At 36.5% G+C, this 15,892-nt stretch overlaps 1 protein-coding gene across 7 annotated transcripts; it reads right to left on the reverse strand.

The window, feature by feature from the left end:
* Window positions 1-1,742: 1,742 nt before the first annotated feature.
* maf-S (MAF bZIP transcription factor K) lies at window positions 1,743-12,032 on the reverse strand. Of its 7 annotated transcripts, none has more exons than XM_076179541.1 (5): window positions 11,878-12,031; window positions 5,773-5,852; window positions 4,820-4,983; window positions 3,768-4,021; window positions 2,861-2,994 (listed from the first exon to the last, which is right to left on the reverse strand). In XM_076179541.1, the coding sequence occupies exons 2-4, from the start codon at window positions 5,785-5,787 to the stop codon at window positions 3,823-3,825; spliced, it is 378 nt and encodes a 125-aa protein (XP_076035656.1). In that variant the 5' UTR covers window positions 5,788-5,852; window positions 11,878-12,031; the 3' UTR covers window positions 2,861-2,994; window positions 3,768-3,822. The 7 variants fall into 7 exon arrangements, with proteins under 7 accessions (XP_076035658.1, XP_076035653.1, XP_076035655.1 ...); XM_076179542.1 differs by lacking the exon at window positions 11,878-12,031 and adding an exon at window positions 7,705-7,723; XM_076179543.1 differs by lacking the exon at window positions 3,768-4,021 and having other exon boundaries at window positions 1,743-2,994; window positions 11,878-12,032.
* Between the last annotated feature and the right edge of the window lie 3,860 nt (window positions 12,033-15,892).

A 15,892-nucleotide genomic window follows, 5' to 3' on the forward strand; every position in this document is an offset into this window, starting at 1 on the left:
TCAAAAATTATAAAACAGGGGCTTCACCCCAGAAATTAACAGCAACACTGCTCATCCCCTGACAACCGTGAATAAAAGAATAAAAATAAATAAATACCATTGTGAAGCTAAATGGACAAATGCTTCCATTGGAAACTAAAAAATTCTTGGATTAATATTTGATCCCCCTGTGACGTTCAACCCCACTCATCAAGGATCTGACAGTGAGGATCAACAAGAAAACAAACCTATTGAAAACCATCTCTAGTACAGACATAAAGAAACTCTAATAGTGTCCACAGCATGGTTTCCAACAATCAGTAAATCAAACATAAACAACTCACAAATACTACAAAATAGAGCACTAATAGGATGAATAAAAAAAACACCTCATTAGGACACCTTCCAATAGAACATCACATGAAAATGACAGGAACATAATTCTATGCCAAAATCTTGAATGACACACACCCTTCACACATTTTATAAGTGCAACCAACAGAACAGAAACATAAAACTACACCAACAGCATATTACTCAAACATCTACAACAACCTACCACCCAAACCACACAAAAACATTCACAGCCAGATAACTAATCAATCCCTTCAAGGAGGACCACTAAACTCAATACAGTACTACAACAACAATCCCTAGATATATGTTCCACAGGAAAAAACCCTCCCACACCAAACAAGAATCACTCTAGCACAATTGTGCTCTGGACACCATCATTAAGACAATACCAACACAGAATAGGCCTGGCTACAGACTCAAACTACCCCAGATGTAACCACCACACAGAAGACACAGAACGCCACATACTATTATGCTCCTCACTGCCAACACAATATCTCTTCACAAAGTGACTTGTGGTCCCAAATGGAGGCGGTTGCCTTTTCTTGTACGCCATGGGTCTTCTACAAGAGAGACTTGGGGTAATGGACAGATTGACTGATTGTATTCTCATGAGAAATTAGTCCTTTTCAAGGAGTGGAGGGGCTATTTTGGGAGAGATGAGAGGAAAGGGTGAATGGGTTTGTGGGAGAGGGTTGTAGTGGATTGGAGGGGGTGGGCATTGTATAGGTGGTTACTGCACTCTTTTCTTATGGTGGAAAGATTGTAGGTGTTGGGAAGTGAAGAATGGGATTGTGAGTGAGGCCTTTGGTGAACTGGAGTGGTTCTTGTACTTCAGATGAGTTGGTAAGGCTTGAACTGTCACACTGAAATCTTCTCTCTCATCCCACCCTGCCACACACGGTACACACACACACACACACACGTAGCCAAAGTCCAGTCACTCAAGAACATATTTGTAAACACCAAACAAAAGACTTTGGACTGCATAGCAACTTAAGATTGCATTACATGAAAATTTTGGAGTTTTCATAGAGGCTAATTGCACTTAAACAAAAGTACCATATATTTTTGCAGAAACCACCAGGAAAAAAAAAAAAGGGGGTTGCTGCAAAAATAGTTTATCACATGTGTTTTGTGATTTCTTTGCATATACCATATATATATATATATATATGATATATACCAAATGCTTTTTCCTCCTTGCAAGGGAAGTAGCCAAAAAACAAAGGCATAACGGCCACTCCCACCCATTCCATCCCCACATCTCCACTCCCATCCACCCCTTTCTTCCCTCTTATCTTGGCTCCTGCTCCTCTCCTTGACCCACAAAACTTCAAACCTCCACACTAATTCTATCCCCAAAGTAAACATACAGACATATTAGGAATAAAGGAAACATTGCATTCATATATTGATTTTTTTAACACTTCAACAATTATTATAAAATAATACTCATTAACTAGCAAACACCTTAACATCTATTTCAGATATATTAATTTCTTTGAACTAGTCAACTAGAAAAATGCACATTTGAACTTAAACTACTGAAGTTTACAGCTTACATAGTTTTGCATTAAAGACAAAAGGTATACCATGCATGAGATCCATGTAAAAAAAAAAATAATAATAATAATTATAATAATACAAATAATAAGTAAATAATAACCATCAGCAAATAATAAGTAAATAATAACCATCAGCAAATAATAAGTAAATAATAATAATAATCAGCAAAACCTGGTATTTCCAAGCATGCTTTCTATCTAAAAGTAACCACTTTAAATTCTAATATTAAATCAATAAACTTATTTCAACACAGGCATACTTTATATATTTTCTTTTGGCAACTGCCAGATGATTCTATTCTGTAGCAACTTTGCCTGAATGGAGTCTTAACTAATGAGGGTCACATTAGTCTCCCATTCGGCTGCATAAAATTGTCTGACACTAAACAATACCAAAATCTATAAAGTTGGCTAAATTGATGAAGTTAAGAACTCATATTGTTCATAAAAAACTATAAATCAAAATTATGGAACGTTTAGTATTTCCTTATTTCCATGGCCCCTTTCTGCAGAGATCACTGGTATAAGATTAAACCAGCATTACACAACAAATATGACTTAAGTTCTGAACATTTTTGCCTATTAGCCATTAATATTCACTGCAACATGTCTTTTGTAAATTTACAAATTAATATAATGAACACAGCAAAATCTAGGCAGTAAAAGAAGTACTGGAAATCACTACAAAACTAAGTATCAATCTTAAAAAAAAGAATAATAATAAATAAATGATAATAATATTATATAAATAAATAAGCTTTACAAATTAAAAACTTCATGTATCACAAACTTGTTCAATTGAAGGCCCCAACATCTTATGAATTAAAATTTTCAAACCTGAAAAAAGTAGAATTTAGCCTCTTAATAACCACATCAAAGCTGGTCTTTAAATCATAAAACTTCTAATTCTGGAGGAAGTGGGATGTTTTTCTGATTTGCAAACTTCTTCAGTGCTTCATAATTTTGATACAGACGATCAATTTCTGTTCTCATATGGATATTTTCTTTTGCTACTCTTTCTATTTCAATCTGTTCAGCTGACTTTTCTGTTTCCAGTTCATCTTTCTGTTCAATGCGTTTAATGCGGCAACTGAAAAATAAATTACTTCATTTGAAAGATCCATCGAGTTTAGACCATTCCATACTTGATCAAATTCCCTGCTTCAAAAACTTCTCTGTAGGGAGACACCATCCTAGCTCTCTCTGACAAGGGAAGTATGCAACATAAAACTGAATCATTAAAAACCAATTATAAGGACAATCCACACAGAAACACATTCACATCCAGATACTCGTAACTAAAGAACCACAGAGAAAACCCTCCCACACCAGGCTAGCACCATACTAGAACAACTGTGTATAGGACACCAACTGGCATCAAGACATTACCAACAAAGAAGAGAACTGACCTGATTCAAACAGCTCCAAATGTAACCACCACACAGAAGACACAGAACACATTATACCACTATGCCCCACACTAACAATACCATACATACATACATACATACATATACCAAGGCTTCTTCCCCTTTACAAGGGAGGTAGCCAAAAAAGTTAAAGGCATAAAATCATTCCCACCCATTCCATCCCTGAATACACTCCACACCCCTCCACCCTCCCTCCCATCTTAGCACCTCCCGGATGACGGGCCATTCCCGCACCCTGTCCACTGCCCCGGACAACACAATACCTCTTCCTATCACTACAAAACTAAGTATCAATCTTAAAAAAAAAATAATAATAATAAATAAATGATAATAATATTATATAAATAAATAAGCTTTACAAATTAAAAACTTCATGTATCACAAACTTGTTCAATTGAAGGCCCCAACATCATATGAATTAAAATTTTCAAACCTGAAAAAAAGTAGAATTTAGCCTCTTAATAACCACATCAAAGCTGGTCTTTAAATCATAAAACTTCTAATTCTGGAGGAAGTGGGATGTTTTTCTGATTAGCAAACTTCTTCAGTGCTTCATAATTTTGATACAGACGATCAATTTCTGTTCTCATATGGATATTTTCTTTTGCTACTCTTTCTATTTCAATCTGTTCACCTGACTTCTCTGTTTCCAGTTCATCTTTCTGTTCAATGCGTTTAATGCGGCAACTGAAAAATAAATTACTTCATTTTAAAGATCCATAGATTTTAGACCATACCACACTTGATCAAATTCCCTGCTTCAAAAACTTATCTGTAGGGAGACACCATCCTAGCTCTCTCTGACAAGGGAAGTATGCAACATAAAACCGAATCATTAAAAACCAATTATAAGGACAATCCACACAGAAATATATTCACATCCAGATACTCGTAACTAAAGAACCAGAGAAAACCCTCCCACACCAGGCTAGCACAACTGTGTATAGGACACCAACTGGCATCAAGACATTACCAACAAAGAAGAGAACTGACCTGATTCAAACAGCTCCAAATGTAACCACCACACAGAAGACACAGAACACATTATACCACTATGCCCCACACTAACAATACCATACATACATACATACATATACCAAGGCTTCTTCCCCCTTACAAGGGAGGTAGCCAAAAAAGTTAAAGGCATAAAATCATTCCCACCCATTCCATCCCTGAATACACTCCACACCCCTCCACCCTCCCTCCCATCTTAGCACCTCCCGGATGATGGGCCATTCCTGCACCCTGTCCACTGCCCCGGACAACACAATACCTCTTCCTGGAGGCCACAAGTCTTCTACAAGAGAGTGCAGCGGCAAGAGATTTATTGATTGATTCCAGTCAGTGAAACTCAAGGCAGCAGCTAATTTATTATTTATTTTATTTTTCCTGGAACCAAACCTGAACCAGGAGCTTTGATTTGATTTAAATTAGATTACACTTCATCTATGCTTTGCAAATACAGTGACATACAAAACATCTTACCTAGCAGCATAGCCCCTATTTTTCAATGTTCTTCTCCTTTGTTTCATCTTCACAATGTCCTCACGAGTGAGTCCTCGTAATTTGAGCTGGCGGTTGAGGTCCCGCACACTGATAGTAACAAGCTCTTCATCACTAATGTCCACAGGGGATGGTGACAAAGGTTCCTATAAGAAAAGAACATCACAGCTACTGGCTAGCTTGAGTATGGCTATTATTTCAAGTGTGTAACATGACAAAATGGTTGAAAATCAGTACAGTAAAATAAAGTATTGCTTACAATATTTCTGAGGTCTCGCTGCAGGCCGAGATCATGTCTACAAACATACACCAAAAATTAACTAACAACCCTGATATCCAGAACTACACTGTAACTGGAGTTTCCTTACAAAAGTATGCATCCAGCTATAAAATGAAACCATTTGTGCTCACTTTTTCACATACACACAAACAAAATTCTTCAGATGCATTCCCCAATACATCAATCCTGCAAAACAAAGCACCCTTTCTCTGAGGACTACTACTGCACATTCATAACATTAATGGTCGCTTACTGACACCAGTGATATCAAATTCAAAATAAAGCAGACTAGGAGAAAAATGATGACACATTCAGCCTTTGGCTTACATTTGCCAAGTCTTGTATAACAACAGCTGTTCACTACCTACTCAAACCTGTACCCACCCATTTATTTACAAAAAGAAAAAGAAAAAGAGGAAAAAAAAAATTGGTTCATTCAATCAGGAAGTCTTCTTTCACGATGAATCTACATGTGAACTTTATAATCAATGGGTTCTTTTTTTCTTCTTAAAATCTGAAAAATAGAACTAGCATATGCTAATTTAAGCGGATCCCACTAATGCTAGCATCCGCTGATCATTGCCTATAAGTCTTAAATTGTAGAAATAAAAACAGTATTCTCCACTTTCTCATTTAAATGTTATTTTGAACAAACCAAATCGTCATCCATGTTGTATCTTCACCACAGTAGCAAACAATGTCAATGTTTGTTCATTTGCAACATCTCACCCACTCCTGAAATAAGGGCAGTAGATTTAAATAAACTTTTTGTACAGGAACTACACAAAATTTCAATAACAATCACTGTTAATTATGGTTAACTTTTCACTGAAAAGTATAAGTAAAAACTTTCTCAGCTTTTTCACATTTTAAATTTAACTACCGTATTTTCCGGCGTATAGTGCGCGACTTTTTTCCATTGGAAGGGCCTAAAAATGGGGGGTGCGCGTTATCCGGTGGTGCGCATTATCTACGGCCTACGATAAAAATTCTGCGGCTGTGTGTGTAATTTTTTTTCACAACAACGTGACGATGTTGGCCGTCACAAAGTCGGGGGACACACTTCTCCGTGACGTTCCGTGAGAACAAGAAGAACAGCCATGGTGACATGAAAGAATACACCAGCATGGGCTACCGTATATAGATTTGGTATAGGTAGGTACTATCGAATCTTATTTTTCATGTTTAAATAGGCCTAAACACCATGAAACATGATCAATATTCATGATATTTGCCCATGTTCACAGCATCCTAGTTTGAATTTTTATGTTGGCTTTGTTGCTTCACTTTAGGTATGGTACGAATTCCGTTGCGGCCGTTCATAAACTCGTGTCAAACACCTGACTACAACACCCTCTTTCGGGAGTTATATTAACTAACTGTCACCTCGATGAGAGACTGTCCTATTTCACCACTGTCATTGCAGGTTCAAAGCTAAAACGAAACAGTCTGTAGTTTGTTTCAGTATTAAATAAAAAATGGTAAAGACGAATTATTTCCTCAAGATATAACATGAACATTTTCTGTAAAAATCCCGAAATTTTTCTGTACATTTTACTTTCAATAAACTTTTTTTTAGATCATATTTCCTACAAACTATTTAAGCTACAAAGTAATAAGGGACCAATGCACAACATGAGTCATATACCGGTACATGTAGTTCCGACTTTTTCTTAGTTGTGTCCTGATTGATGCCTAAACTGACACTTAATTTAGTGACATATCAACAGATTTCCCAGCGGTGGCTCTAGCCAATGAAAAATACTTCTCCATGTAACCTCGTTCACATGATATAAATACCGAGGTAAAACTGCGTTATAGACAAATGCGATCGGGCATGCGCGTTATACGTTGGTGCGCGCTATCTGTGTACTGAGATAACGTAGTGCATGGGTGCGCATTATAACCCGATGCGCATTTTAAGCCGGAAAATACGGTATCATAAATACTGAAAATTCTTGAAAATTTCTTTTTTAGATAAATTTAGAATTTTCCAAGCATTGTCCCTTTGACAAACATTTCAAATCTAATAAATATAAAGATGAAATCAACTATAATCAGCATTTCATGATGTGTTTATATTAACTGGATATATAGCACATGGATCAAACTTGAAATTCCTTCAGGAAGATTTTCAACTTTCAAAATTTACTAATGGGTATGTGTTAACAACTGGAATATGTAGCCAATAAATACAATACATCATGATATGAGAATATTTTACACTTACAAATGACAAAAATAATAATCGACATGCAGCTCATTTCTAAAACATTATCAAGAATTATCGCAACAAAATAAACTTTCAGTAAGCCTTAGTCAGGCCATCTTTGAAATTTACACATGCACTACTTAGCCCTTTCACTGCAGAAACCAACTTAGATTTTATTCTAGCTCCTGCAAAGCAATTTTATTTGGCTGAAGGATACTTTCTGGAGTCAAAGGGCCAAAAACTATATTGATTATCCCTTTTACTGTGGAAAGTAACTTCATACATTTTATTCTGGCTCTTGCCAGGAAATCTTAACCAGCAAAGGAAAACCTCCCACAGTCAAAAGTTTAATCTGTTAAGCCATACCCAACCAACCTTTTACTTCCACCTTGTTAACAAAACGCCTCACATCCCTCTCTTCTGAAAATTCCAACCCCATTAGTTTTTGTCACACTCATACCCCACCTTTCAAAATTACCCATGCTATTCAATATTATATATATATATATATATATATATATATATATATATATATATATATATATATATATATATATATATATATATAAATTATCCTGTTTTATTTCTAGTTTAAAAGTTGCTTTTCATTGTGCTTGTCCTGTACAACTTTTGAAAGATCTTTTCTAAACTATACCTTTAGTTTACAAAAAAAAAAAAAATCATCCTTTTATCATTTTATTTAAATTGTAAAAATCCACAAATTTATCCTACCCCACCACCACAAACATAAACTGGTACAAAAGCACAACTAATAATAAAAGCATTTGTGCTTTCTAACCACAATGCCATTGATGGACACAAAAATATAATCTCTCAGCCCCATAATTTCACTGAAACAAATACAAAATTGGATAGTACCCTTTAATTTCCATATTTAAAAATTACATTAATCATTTCTCATTATTTTATATGCCAAGTTTACATAAAAAATTGGAGCCCCCCCACCTTTAAGGAAAACACATCTTGTCAGAATCAACAATATAATCTGTAGCTTAATGCCTTCAATGCCATGATGCAGTTAAGATTTTTCATACAAACATCTGAGAACTCTATTGAGATTTGCTGTAGACACCAGGCATAACAAAGCTCTGATAAATCAACGATGTTCTGCCCCTTAGATAAATATAACCACTCTACTTATGCTACAGCAAATCTATAGAAGGCACCATGGTACTGAAGGAGCTAAAAGGACTATCATGATCACAATCATGATACCGTTTCCTTATCCATATCAAAGTGTTGTTTAAATCCATAGATTTTTTTTTTTTTTTTTTTTCTTTCTAGCAAATGGTTTCACAAAACTTCTATCCTTGAAGACAAAATTGTGCTGCTGCTGCACATTATCTTACACTTTATGTATTGGTTTAGTTAGTCAAGGGTGAACCTACATTGGAACAGTTTTCTTTGGTTGTGGGAGTGTCCTACGTCAGTTTTATTTTGTAGGGTATCTATAGTTTGCTGGGAATCCTGTTTTTTTGTAGGAAGTTGCAGAGGGATAACTGTGATGTTGGTGTTTTATCACCCAAAATTTGATGTAGTATAACTGTTCTTGGAGAGGGGTGATGAGAGAGCAGGTGGTTGTTATGATAGAGCTGTGTCAAGTCATGCATTCTAGTAACAAATGGCATTGTAAATAAGGTTTTGCATTGGCAGGTGGGCTAGTCTGTCATGAGGGGACTAGGAGTAAAGTAAGACTGCCATATTGTTCAATGCAATAATGCTATTTCAAAATGTAAATGACAACAATGTAAGGAGAGGCATAAGATATATATGGGGCTTGACTGTTTTCATCCATCTCATTACATCACACAAGCACAACCAAGTGAACACAACACTTCAGCAGTATACTACTTGAGCATCCACAACAACCTCCCATCTTCACCACACATATCTAAACAATCAAAGGAGGTACCAAGTCTGGCAAAAATAGAATTTATGGTAAAGGATGTCAAGGTATTACAAAATGTTTAATGATGAGTTACCAAACCAATACCACTGTTGAAGAATCTTCCCTATGTCAAAAGATTGAAGCTCTTCTTACTTGATCTCTAACTCACTTTCTAACCCTAACCTGTGTCTTCTTCCTATCTATTCTCCCTTGTTACCTGGTTGGCAAGTTGGCATTTTGGAATACCTTTGGGACTCCTCCAGGTAAGACCTATCCTTGTCTACAAAAGATCTAGGAAGTGACCAGATTGAAGTATACAAACTCATCACTCATAAATATGATGAACACTTTACAAAAGGGGTATTTCTAATGAGGGAGGAAAATGCAACCCAAAGTAATTCCGAGAACATGCTTATGACCTGATCAAGACAATGTAAGGAAGTTAGCTTTCTTAAATAGAATAGTTTTAACAACTGCAGCAGTGTGTGGGGTACAGGATCAGTTTTTCTAAAGCCTCAGATCTCTCGCACATGAGATCCACAGCTCCCAGGTAACCAGCAACAGCCACTGAATTGGCCTATGAGTCATTCACAGAAAAAAAAATTTGTCGTAGTCTAGGTATGGCTAGGGTGGGGGAGCATAGGATGTGTTCAATGTCTTCTGTGTGAGTGTTGCATCTGGGATAGTTTCTTTCTATGGGCAGGCCTATGCTAAGTTGGATTTGTTTAAGTGGATCATGACCAGAATACTTTTGTGCTAATGTGGATTTTGTTTCTCTTGGGAGGATTTTTTTCTGTGTAGCTAATCTCTAAAGGGGTGTTATAAATTAGGGGATATGGTCTATAGTGAGGAGTTTGTTTTGTGAATTGAATCTATTTTGTATGGATGTGTTGCATGATGCAGTGATAGGGTGTTGTAGATATTCCAATAGTCTGCTACTGGTGCCATCTCTTTTGTTGTGTTCATTCAGTTGGGCAAGTAGACAGTTCTTGCATAAAATTGTGGACCATTTCCATGTGAGAAGAATTTGGTTTCTGTATTTTAATGGGGTGGTTTAGGTGAATCCTGTTATTATTCTAAAATATTAATTTTATGTAGTTTGAGGTACTATATTTTCTTATTAATGGGAACTATGTTGTGATAATATAGTCAAGTGTAGTTCTCACTAAAGCAATATATACCTTTAAATAAAAGGCCAAGTTGAAAGATGATCCACAATAAATATCTCAACCCTGTAAGATACATGAAGGTAACTCAACAGGTGTCTAATAGGTATACCAAATATTTTCAAATGATGTGTTCAGGTGCTTCAGAATATTATTCACTATCCACAATATCTATACCTCAGAGGATTTGAAGTATTCAAGCACATTTAAGATTCAATTATATATATATATATATATATACATATATATATATATATATATATATACATATATATATATATATATATACTGTATATATATACACAAGAAATTAGTGGCTGCTTATTTTGGCTGTCCAATTTTGTGATACCATTTTATCTTATTAGACATCTGAATTATAATGTACATTACACCATGTCTTAGGTTTAATAGATCTTACATCTAAAAATGTAGGTAAAAACAAATTTCAACACGATTAACTTATACTGGTAACTGGTTTAGGGAGAAGACTGTCCATAGGCATTGCTATATTCTACAAACCCCTAGTGGCCCCATTAGGCATTACTGTATCTCTCAATAATGTTTCACCTTTAAAATTGTACAATTGTGTTAAGAGCTCACAATTCTTTCTTCAATTGTGTGTCAATATCAGTCCCTATGTATAACAATTGTAATTTCTTATTGTAGAACTACATATCATCAGTTATTTCCAAACCACACATTCTAATCAAGATATGGTTGTTTTACTGAATACTGTCCTAAAACCATTTGTAAAAGGGATGTCATATGAAGAAAGACTGAGAACATTAGAGTCACCTACACTGGCATATAGAAGATCCCGAGGTGACCTCATTGAAACATACAAGATACTGAGTGGGAAATATGACAGTGAATGCACCGAGGGATTGTTCAAGATGAGGGAAGACACCATCACTAGAGGGAATTCCAAAAAAATATTTAAAACAAGAGCTCAGCTAAATACCAGGAAATACTCTTTTTCCCAACGAGTGGTTGACACATGGAATGATCTGCCAGAATCAATTGTAAGTGTTGGCTCAATTACTTTTTGAATCCAGACTAGACAAGTATTGGAAAAACCAAGAGCAAAGATATAACTATCGAGCCAATATAACCACCACACGCAGCCATAGTGAATGTACTGAGGCTGCAGCATTGGAGTCACAGGCTCATTAGGGCCTCTTCCAGAAATTCGTCCATGTAAATTTTCCTACTAACCACTTCAAGACTATCTCATCCGATGAGCCTCATGAACAAATGCAATCATATAAACATTTCTGGTACGTGGGCATACATAGTTAGTCCCTACTGTAGTTTTTGTAGTTATACATCTGTTTATCCATCTTATCTACTTCTACTGTTCATAATATGGTAATTAATAGCATAATTACTTTTCCATTTTGCAGACACAATGTACACCCACCCACTTCATATTACAACAGTGAGTCTGTCACGATCCTAAATATCTGTACTTACATTTCCTGATCCTTTGCCCATGTTTAAAAGAAATGATGAGAGACGCAGGAGGTTGGGAAATGGCGGACTACAGAAGAAAGGAAATGCTGATTCATGCGCAGGGAAGCACCTTCTTGTTCCTCAATATGTTTACAAAGTCATTGTAAGCAGGGTTACCAACCAAAAAAATGTTCACAGTTGCCTTTTAAATTACTAAATATTGTGCATATTATTCACTTACCATAATACTTAATTTATTTTTTTTCATTCCAATTTGTCAGAAATTATTTTTTTTTTAGAGAAAACTGGCATTTTCATGTTCACTTTGCAAGTACATGGGACACCCTGAGTGCAGTCGAGCAGAAAAAGTTTTTCAAACATTTTTTTAAACACATTTACTTCTTTGCTCATACATATGTTCACAAATATTTTACTTATATTCTTTCTAAAACTGTACTATATTGTGGAGTTCTATATGTCTAGCACAAGTACAATTTGCAATTACAGTTTCCGCTGATGAAAAGAGAAAATCCATGCTGTGTTGCAACATCCATGATTAACTGTTGTTTAACTATATTAAGTATTTCGTATAAAATGTAAACATGTAAATTACTATACTAACTCTAATTTCTCTAAGTGGTAATAACTTCTAATTTTGAGTTTCGCAGCAACAGTATTGAAGTAAATACCCTCTACATTATGACCCTAAAATTATATCACGCTCGAAGTCAATGACCATACTATTCGTATGGGTCGTCTCCTGTCGGTTCAAAACAAATTATATATGTTGAGGATCACTAAAACCGTTCTTATTTCTTGGTATAAAGCATCATGCACACTTGATTCAGGCCGAAAAGAAATTTCTTAGGTCACACATGCTTTTACATGCACCAACCTTCTACCAGCTATCCCTACATGGATTTACGAAAAAAAACGAAGCTTATAAACAATTACTTACTTTCTTGTTGGTCCTGTTGAACTCCATCCTGGTGTTATAATTCACTCGAGGTCAGCCTCCACAAGTTCAGTATGCTGCCTCTCTCGCTCACCGGAATTCCCGAACAACTTGAGCCTTTACCCGTTGGGGACTCCGCGCTGATCCAGTGTGAGGCTGGGGTGGAGAAAAGACGAGAGGTGACCCAATACAGTAGCATACAATATATCTGCCACACATACTAGAAATAGGCCAAGACAAAAATGTGAATGTGACTGGTTGAATTTGAGTTGGAAATCAGAAATGAGAGGCTGAGACTGCACATTAGAAAATGACAGCAAATAAACGTATGTTTATACAATTAACAATAATTATAAAACATAAACTGTGTTTGAGGTTAGGGTACAAAAAATTCCATTGCTTTAGGTTATCTGTATATTACGTTGATAAAAAAAAAGTGCTGAACTGGAAATTCTGCAATACTTTCAGGTAGGGAATCCCAAGCTTGGGCAAAATAATCTTGAAAAAAAAATCTGCCCGGGAGCGTTCAGTTTATATATAGCTTAAATCTGTGACGAGGCATAACCATTTAAAGATAATGGATTAATACATAAAAATGCAGTTTCACAGAACAGAACACATGCTGCAGTAACATTCTGTGCAACAAACACATAAACATATGTAAGTTAACTTATCTGTGGTCCTTCTACGCTGAACAGACTCCAAAAAAATTAATGCCTATATGCTGACCCTTATTTACTTAAACGTATTTATTGATAGAATAACACCATATTGTGATAAAATCCAACTCCAGTAGAGTGTTAACACAATTCACATCCATGTGCCCCATATGGGGTGTTGAATGTTTGTGATATCCAAGTCATTCAGTATTCCTCCATGACTAAAGACTACTGTAGTCTACCTCCGGTCTGCTGCCCTACTTAAATGCTTCATTTACCTCCTCTACATCTCTTTTTTTTTCTGTGTGATATCATCCCCATGGATAGAGGTGCAGAGTATTTTTGACAAAATACCACATATACACACATATGTTTATAAGACCATGGTTTAATTTGTTGCAAGAAATACCTGTAGAGTGTCAATTATTCATTCTATAATAGCGTGCACACGCACATGTATTAGCTACACGACGTCAGATCTGGTGGTATAAACAAACTTTCAACGGACTACCTATTGTGTGGTCTGATCCTCGGTCAGAAAGGGTGGCCTCACGGCTCTTCTGTACAAGCGACACCTTGCGATGACAACCAGGAATATTACCAAACCATAGCTTTTCGACAAATCATTCATTACGTCAATAGGATAACGTTTCTTTCTGTATATATGTATCTATATGTTATACTGGGTGCTCACAGTTCTATAATGTATATAAATGTAGTCATATGGAATATATTTATAGAATTATAATCGTGTTGGCAACCGACACTCATTCTCTTCATCGCGCCCTAATTGGCAAGAACCAGACTAGGCTTGACTACTCTGTTGTCAAGACTTACCAATAAAGAGAAGAACCCAAGCGACGCTTTCATCTCAACGCCTCCAAACTAATGTAGTCAAACAACCTACAAATTGCAGCAATCGTAGGTGTCGTTACTACGTACTCTGGAAAAGTATTACAAGAGTCGATGACCCGCGTGGCAAACTAGTTCCTTTTAATAAAGGTCCTCCAACATTCTGGTGAGACCAGTTTCAGGCTGTGATCCCTAAATTTATTAATGCTAACAATAGAAATAATTGGAGGGAACATCCTCGAGGTCATGAATCTTTTTATGTATGTTTATCATATTTACCCTCATTCGTCGGTCCACAAGAGTTTGCAAGTTCAGTGTTTCGGATCTCTGTTCGTACGGCAGATTCCTCAATTCTGGCACCATCTTGGTATTACTGCCTTGAACCCGCTCAATAAGTTTCATGTTTCTGGCCAGGTGTCAAGAATAGTACTGGGCTCCATAGGCCTGGCTAATGTCATGCAGAGGAAAGGTATCATCTCCCTGTCGGTGTACGTGAAGTTCTTTCTGATTACAAAGTCCGCTGTTTGCTTTGGCTGTCACTTTGGCAGAATGTACCGATGATTTTAGGTCCGATGACACTTAAGCCCCTGAGTACTTCTCCACCGTGGATATGGCCAAGATTGAGTCGCTCGGTTTGTAGTCTGTGGCGGGGTTCTCTCGTCCAAAGCGCATGGTTTTGCATTTGTCAATGTTGAGCTGCGACATTCACTTCTTACTCCACTCCTCAAGCCGATTTAATGGGTCTCGATGGTACGGAAGATCTCTGTGCCATCCATGAAGAGACTGGCATTTTACTCCAACCCGTCCACCAGGTCGATGGTGTCAATGATATATATATATATATATTCGTGAAGTAAGGAAGCAGGTTTTCTTTGATGCATGTAGAATTAAATACGACAGCATTCTGACAATTGTTAAACTTTTTCTTAATGTTTTCTATTTGTCTTATCAACTTTTTTCCAGTTGTAGGGTGAGCTGATACAAGTTCTCCAAAGTTTTCCATTTAATATTCTCGAGCTTTCGTCTTCAAAGAGACATCATCAGGATTGACATAATTTCTGCAAAAATGAATACAAATGTTGGTACATATAAGTTACAAAATAAATTACAAAAATACAAATACAAATAAACAGGTAGAACAAAAGATATATAACAAGAGTTATTACTTACGTCTATAAGGAAAGTACAAATGATAGTTCAAGTTTCAAGTTTTGTGATTTTAGTCCCAGCGGAGCTAGCCGATTTAGGGACTGGCTTGTAGTTTCTGGGTGGCTTCAAATAGTGTATTTGGAGATGTTAGGGAAGTGTTGGGGTGATTTGAGAAGTTGTGTAATTGGGTAAGAGTTTTGATTTTCGCTTGTGGGCATGCGGGTGCATGTGGGGGTGGTCGGGGTGTTTACAGCAGTCCCCCGACTGGGGAGGAGCAGACGAGGTTGGCTGCAAGGACGAGGAGGTCGACTTTGGAGGAGGAGTCCGCAATGAGGCGTTCGAGGGCTGTGGCAGGGTCATTGAAGTTTGACCTTAGGGGCCAGAAGTGGGCTTCCAATTCGGGGCACAAGAAGAGGCAGTG

Source organism: Oratosquilla oratoria, chromosome 43, assembly GCF_046742065.1.
Source record: "Oratosquilla oratoria isolate Oo_2021 chromosome 43, ASM4674206v1, whole genome shotgun sequence".
Lineage (NCBI taxonomy): Eukaryota > Metazoa > Arthropoda > Malacostraca > Stomatopoda > Squillidae > Oratosquilla > Oratosquilla oratoria.

Bases quoted from the DNA above. Each gene is read 5' to 3' on its own strand.
- maf-S (XM_076179540.1), bottom strand. From the start codon at position 11,898: ATGGGCAAAGGATCAGGAAAT. The intron at 4,984-11,877 runs GTAAGTACAGAT...CTTTTCTTATAG, and splicing joins TGGGCAAAGGATCAGGAAAT to GAACCTTTGTCACCATCCCC. The intron at 2,995-4,819 runs GTAAGATGTTTT...TTTATTTTTCAG, and splicing joins AATAGGGGCTATGCTGCTAG to TTGCCGCATTAAACGCATTG.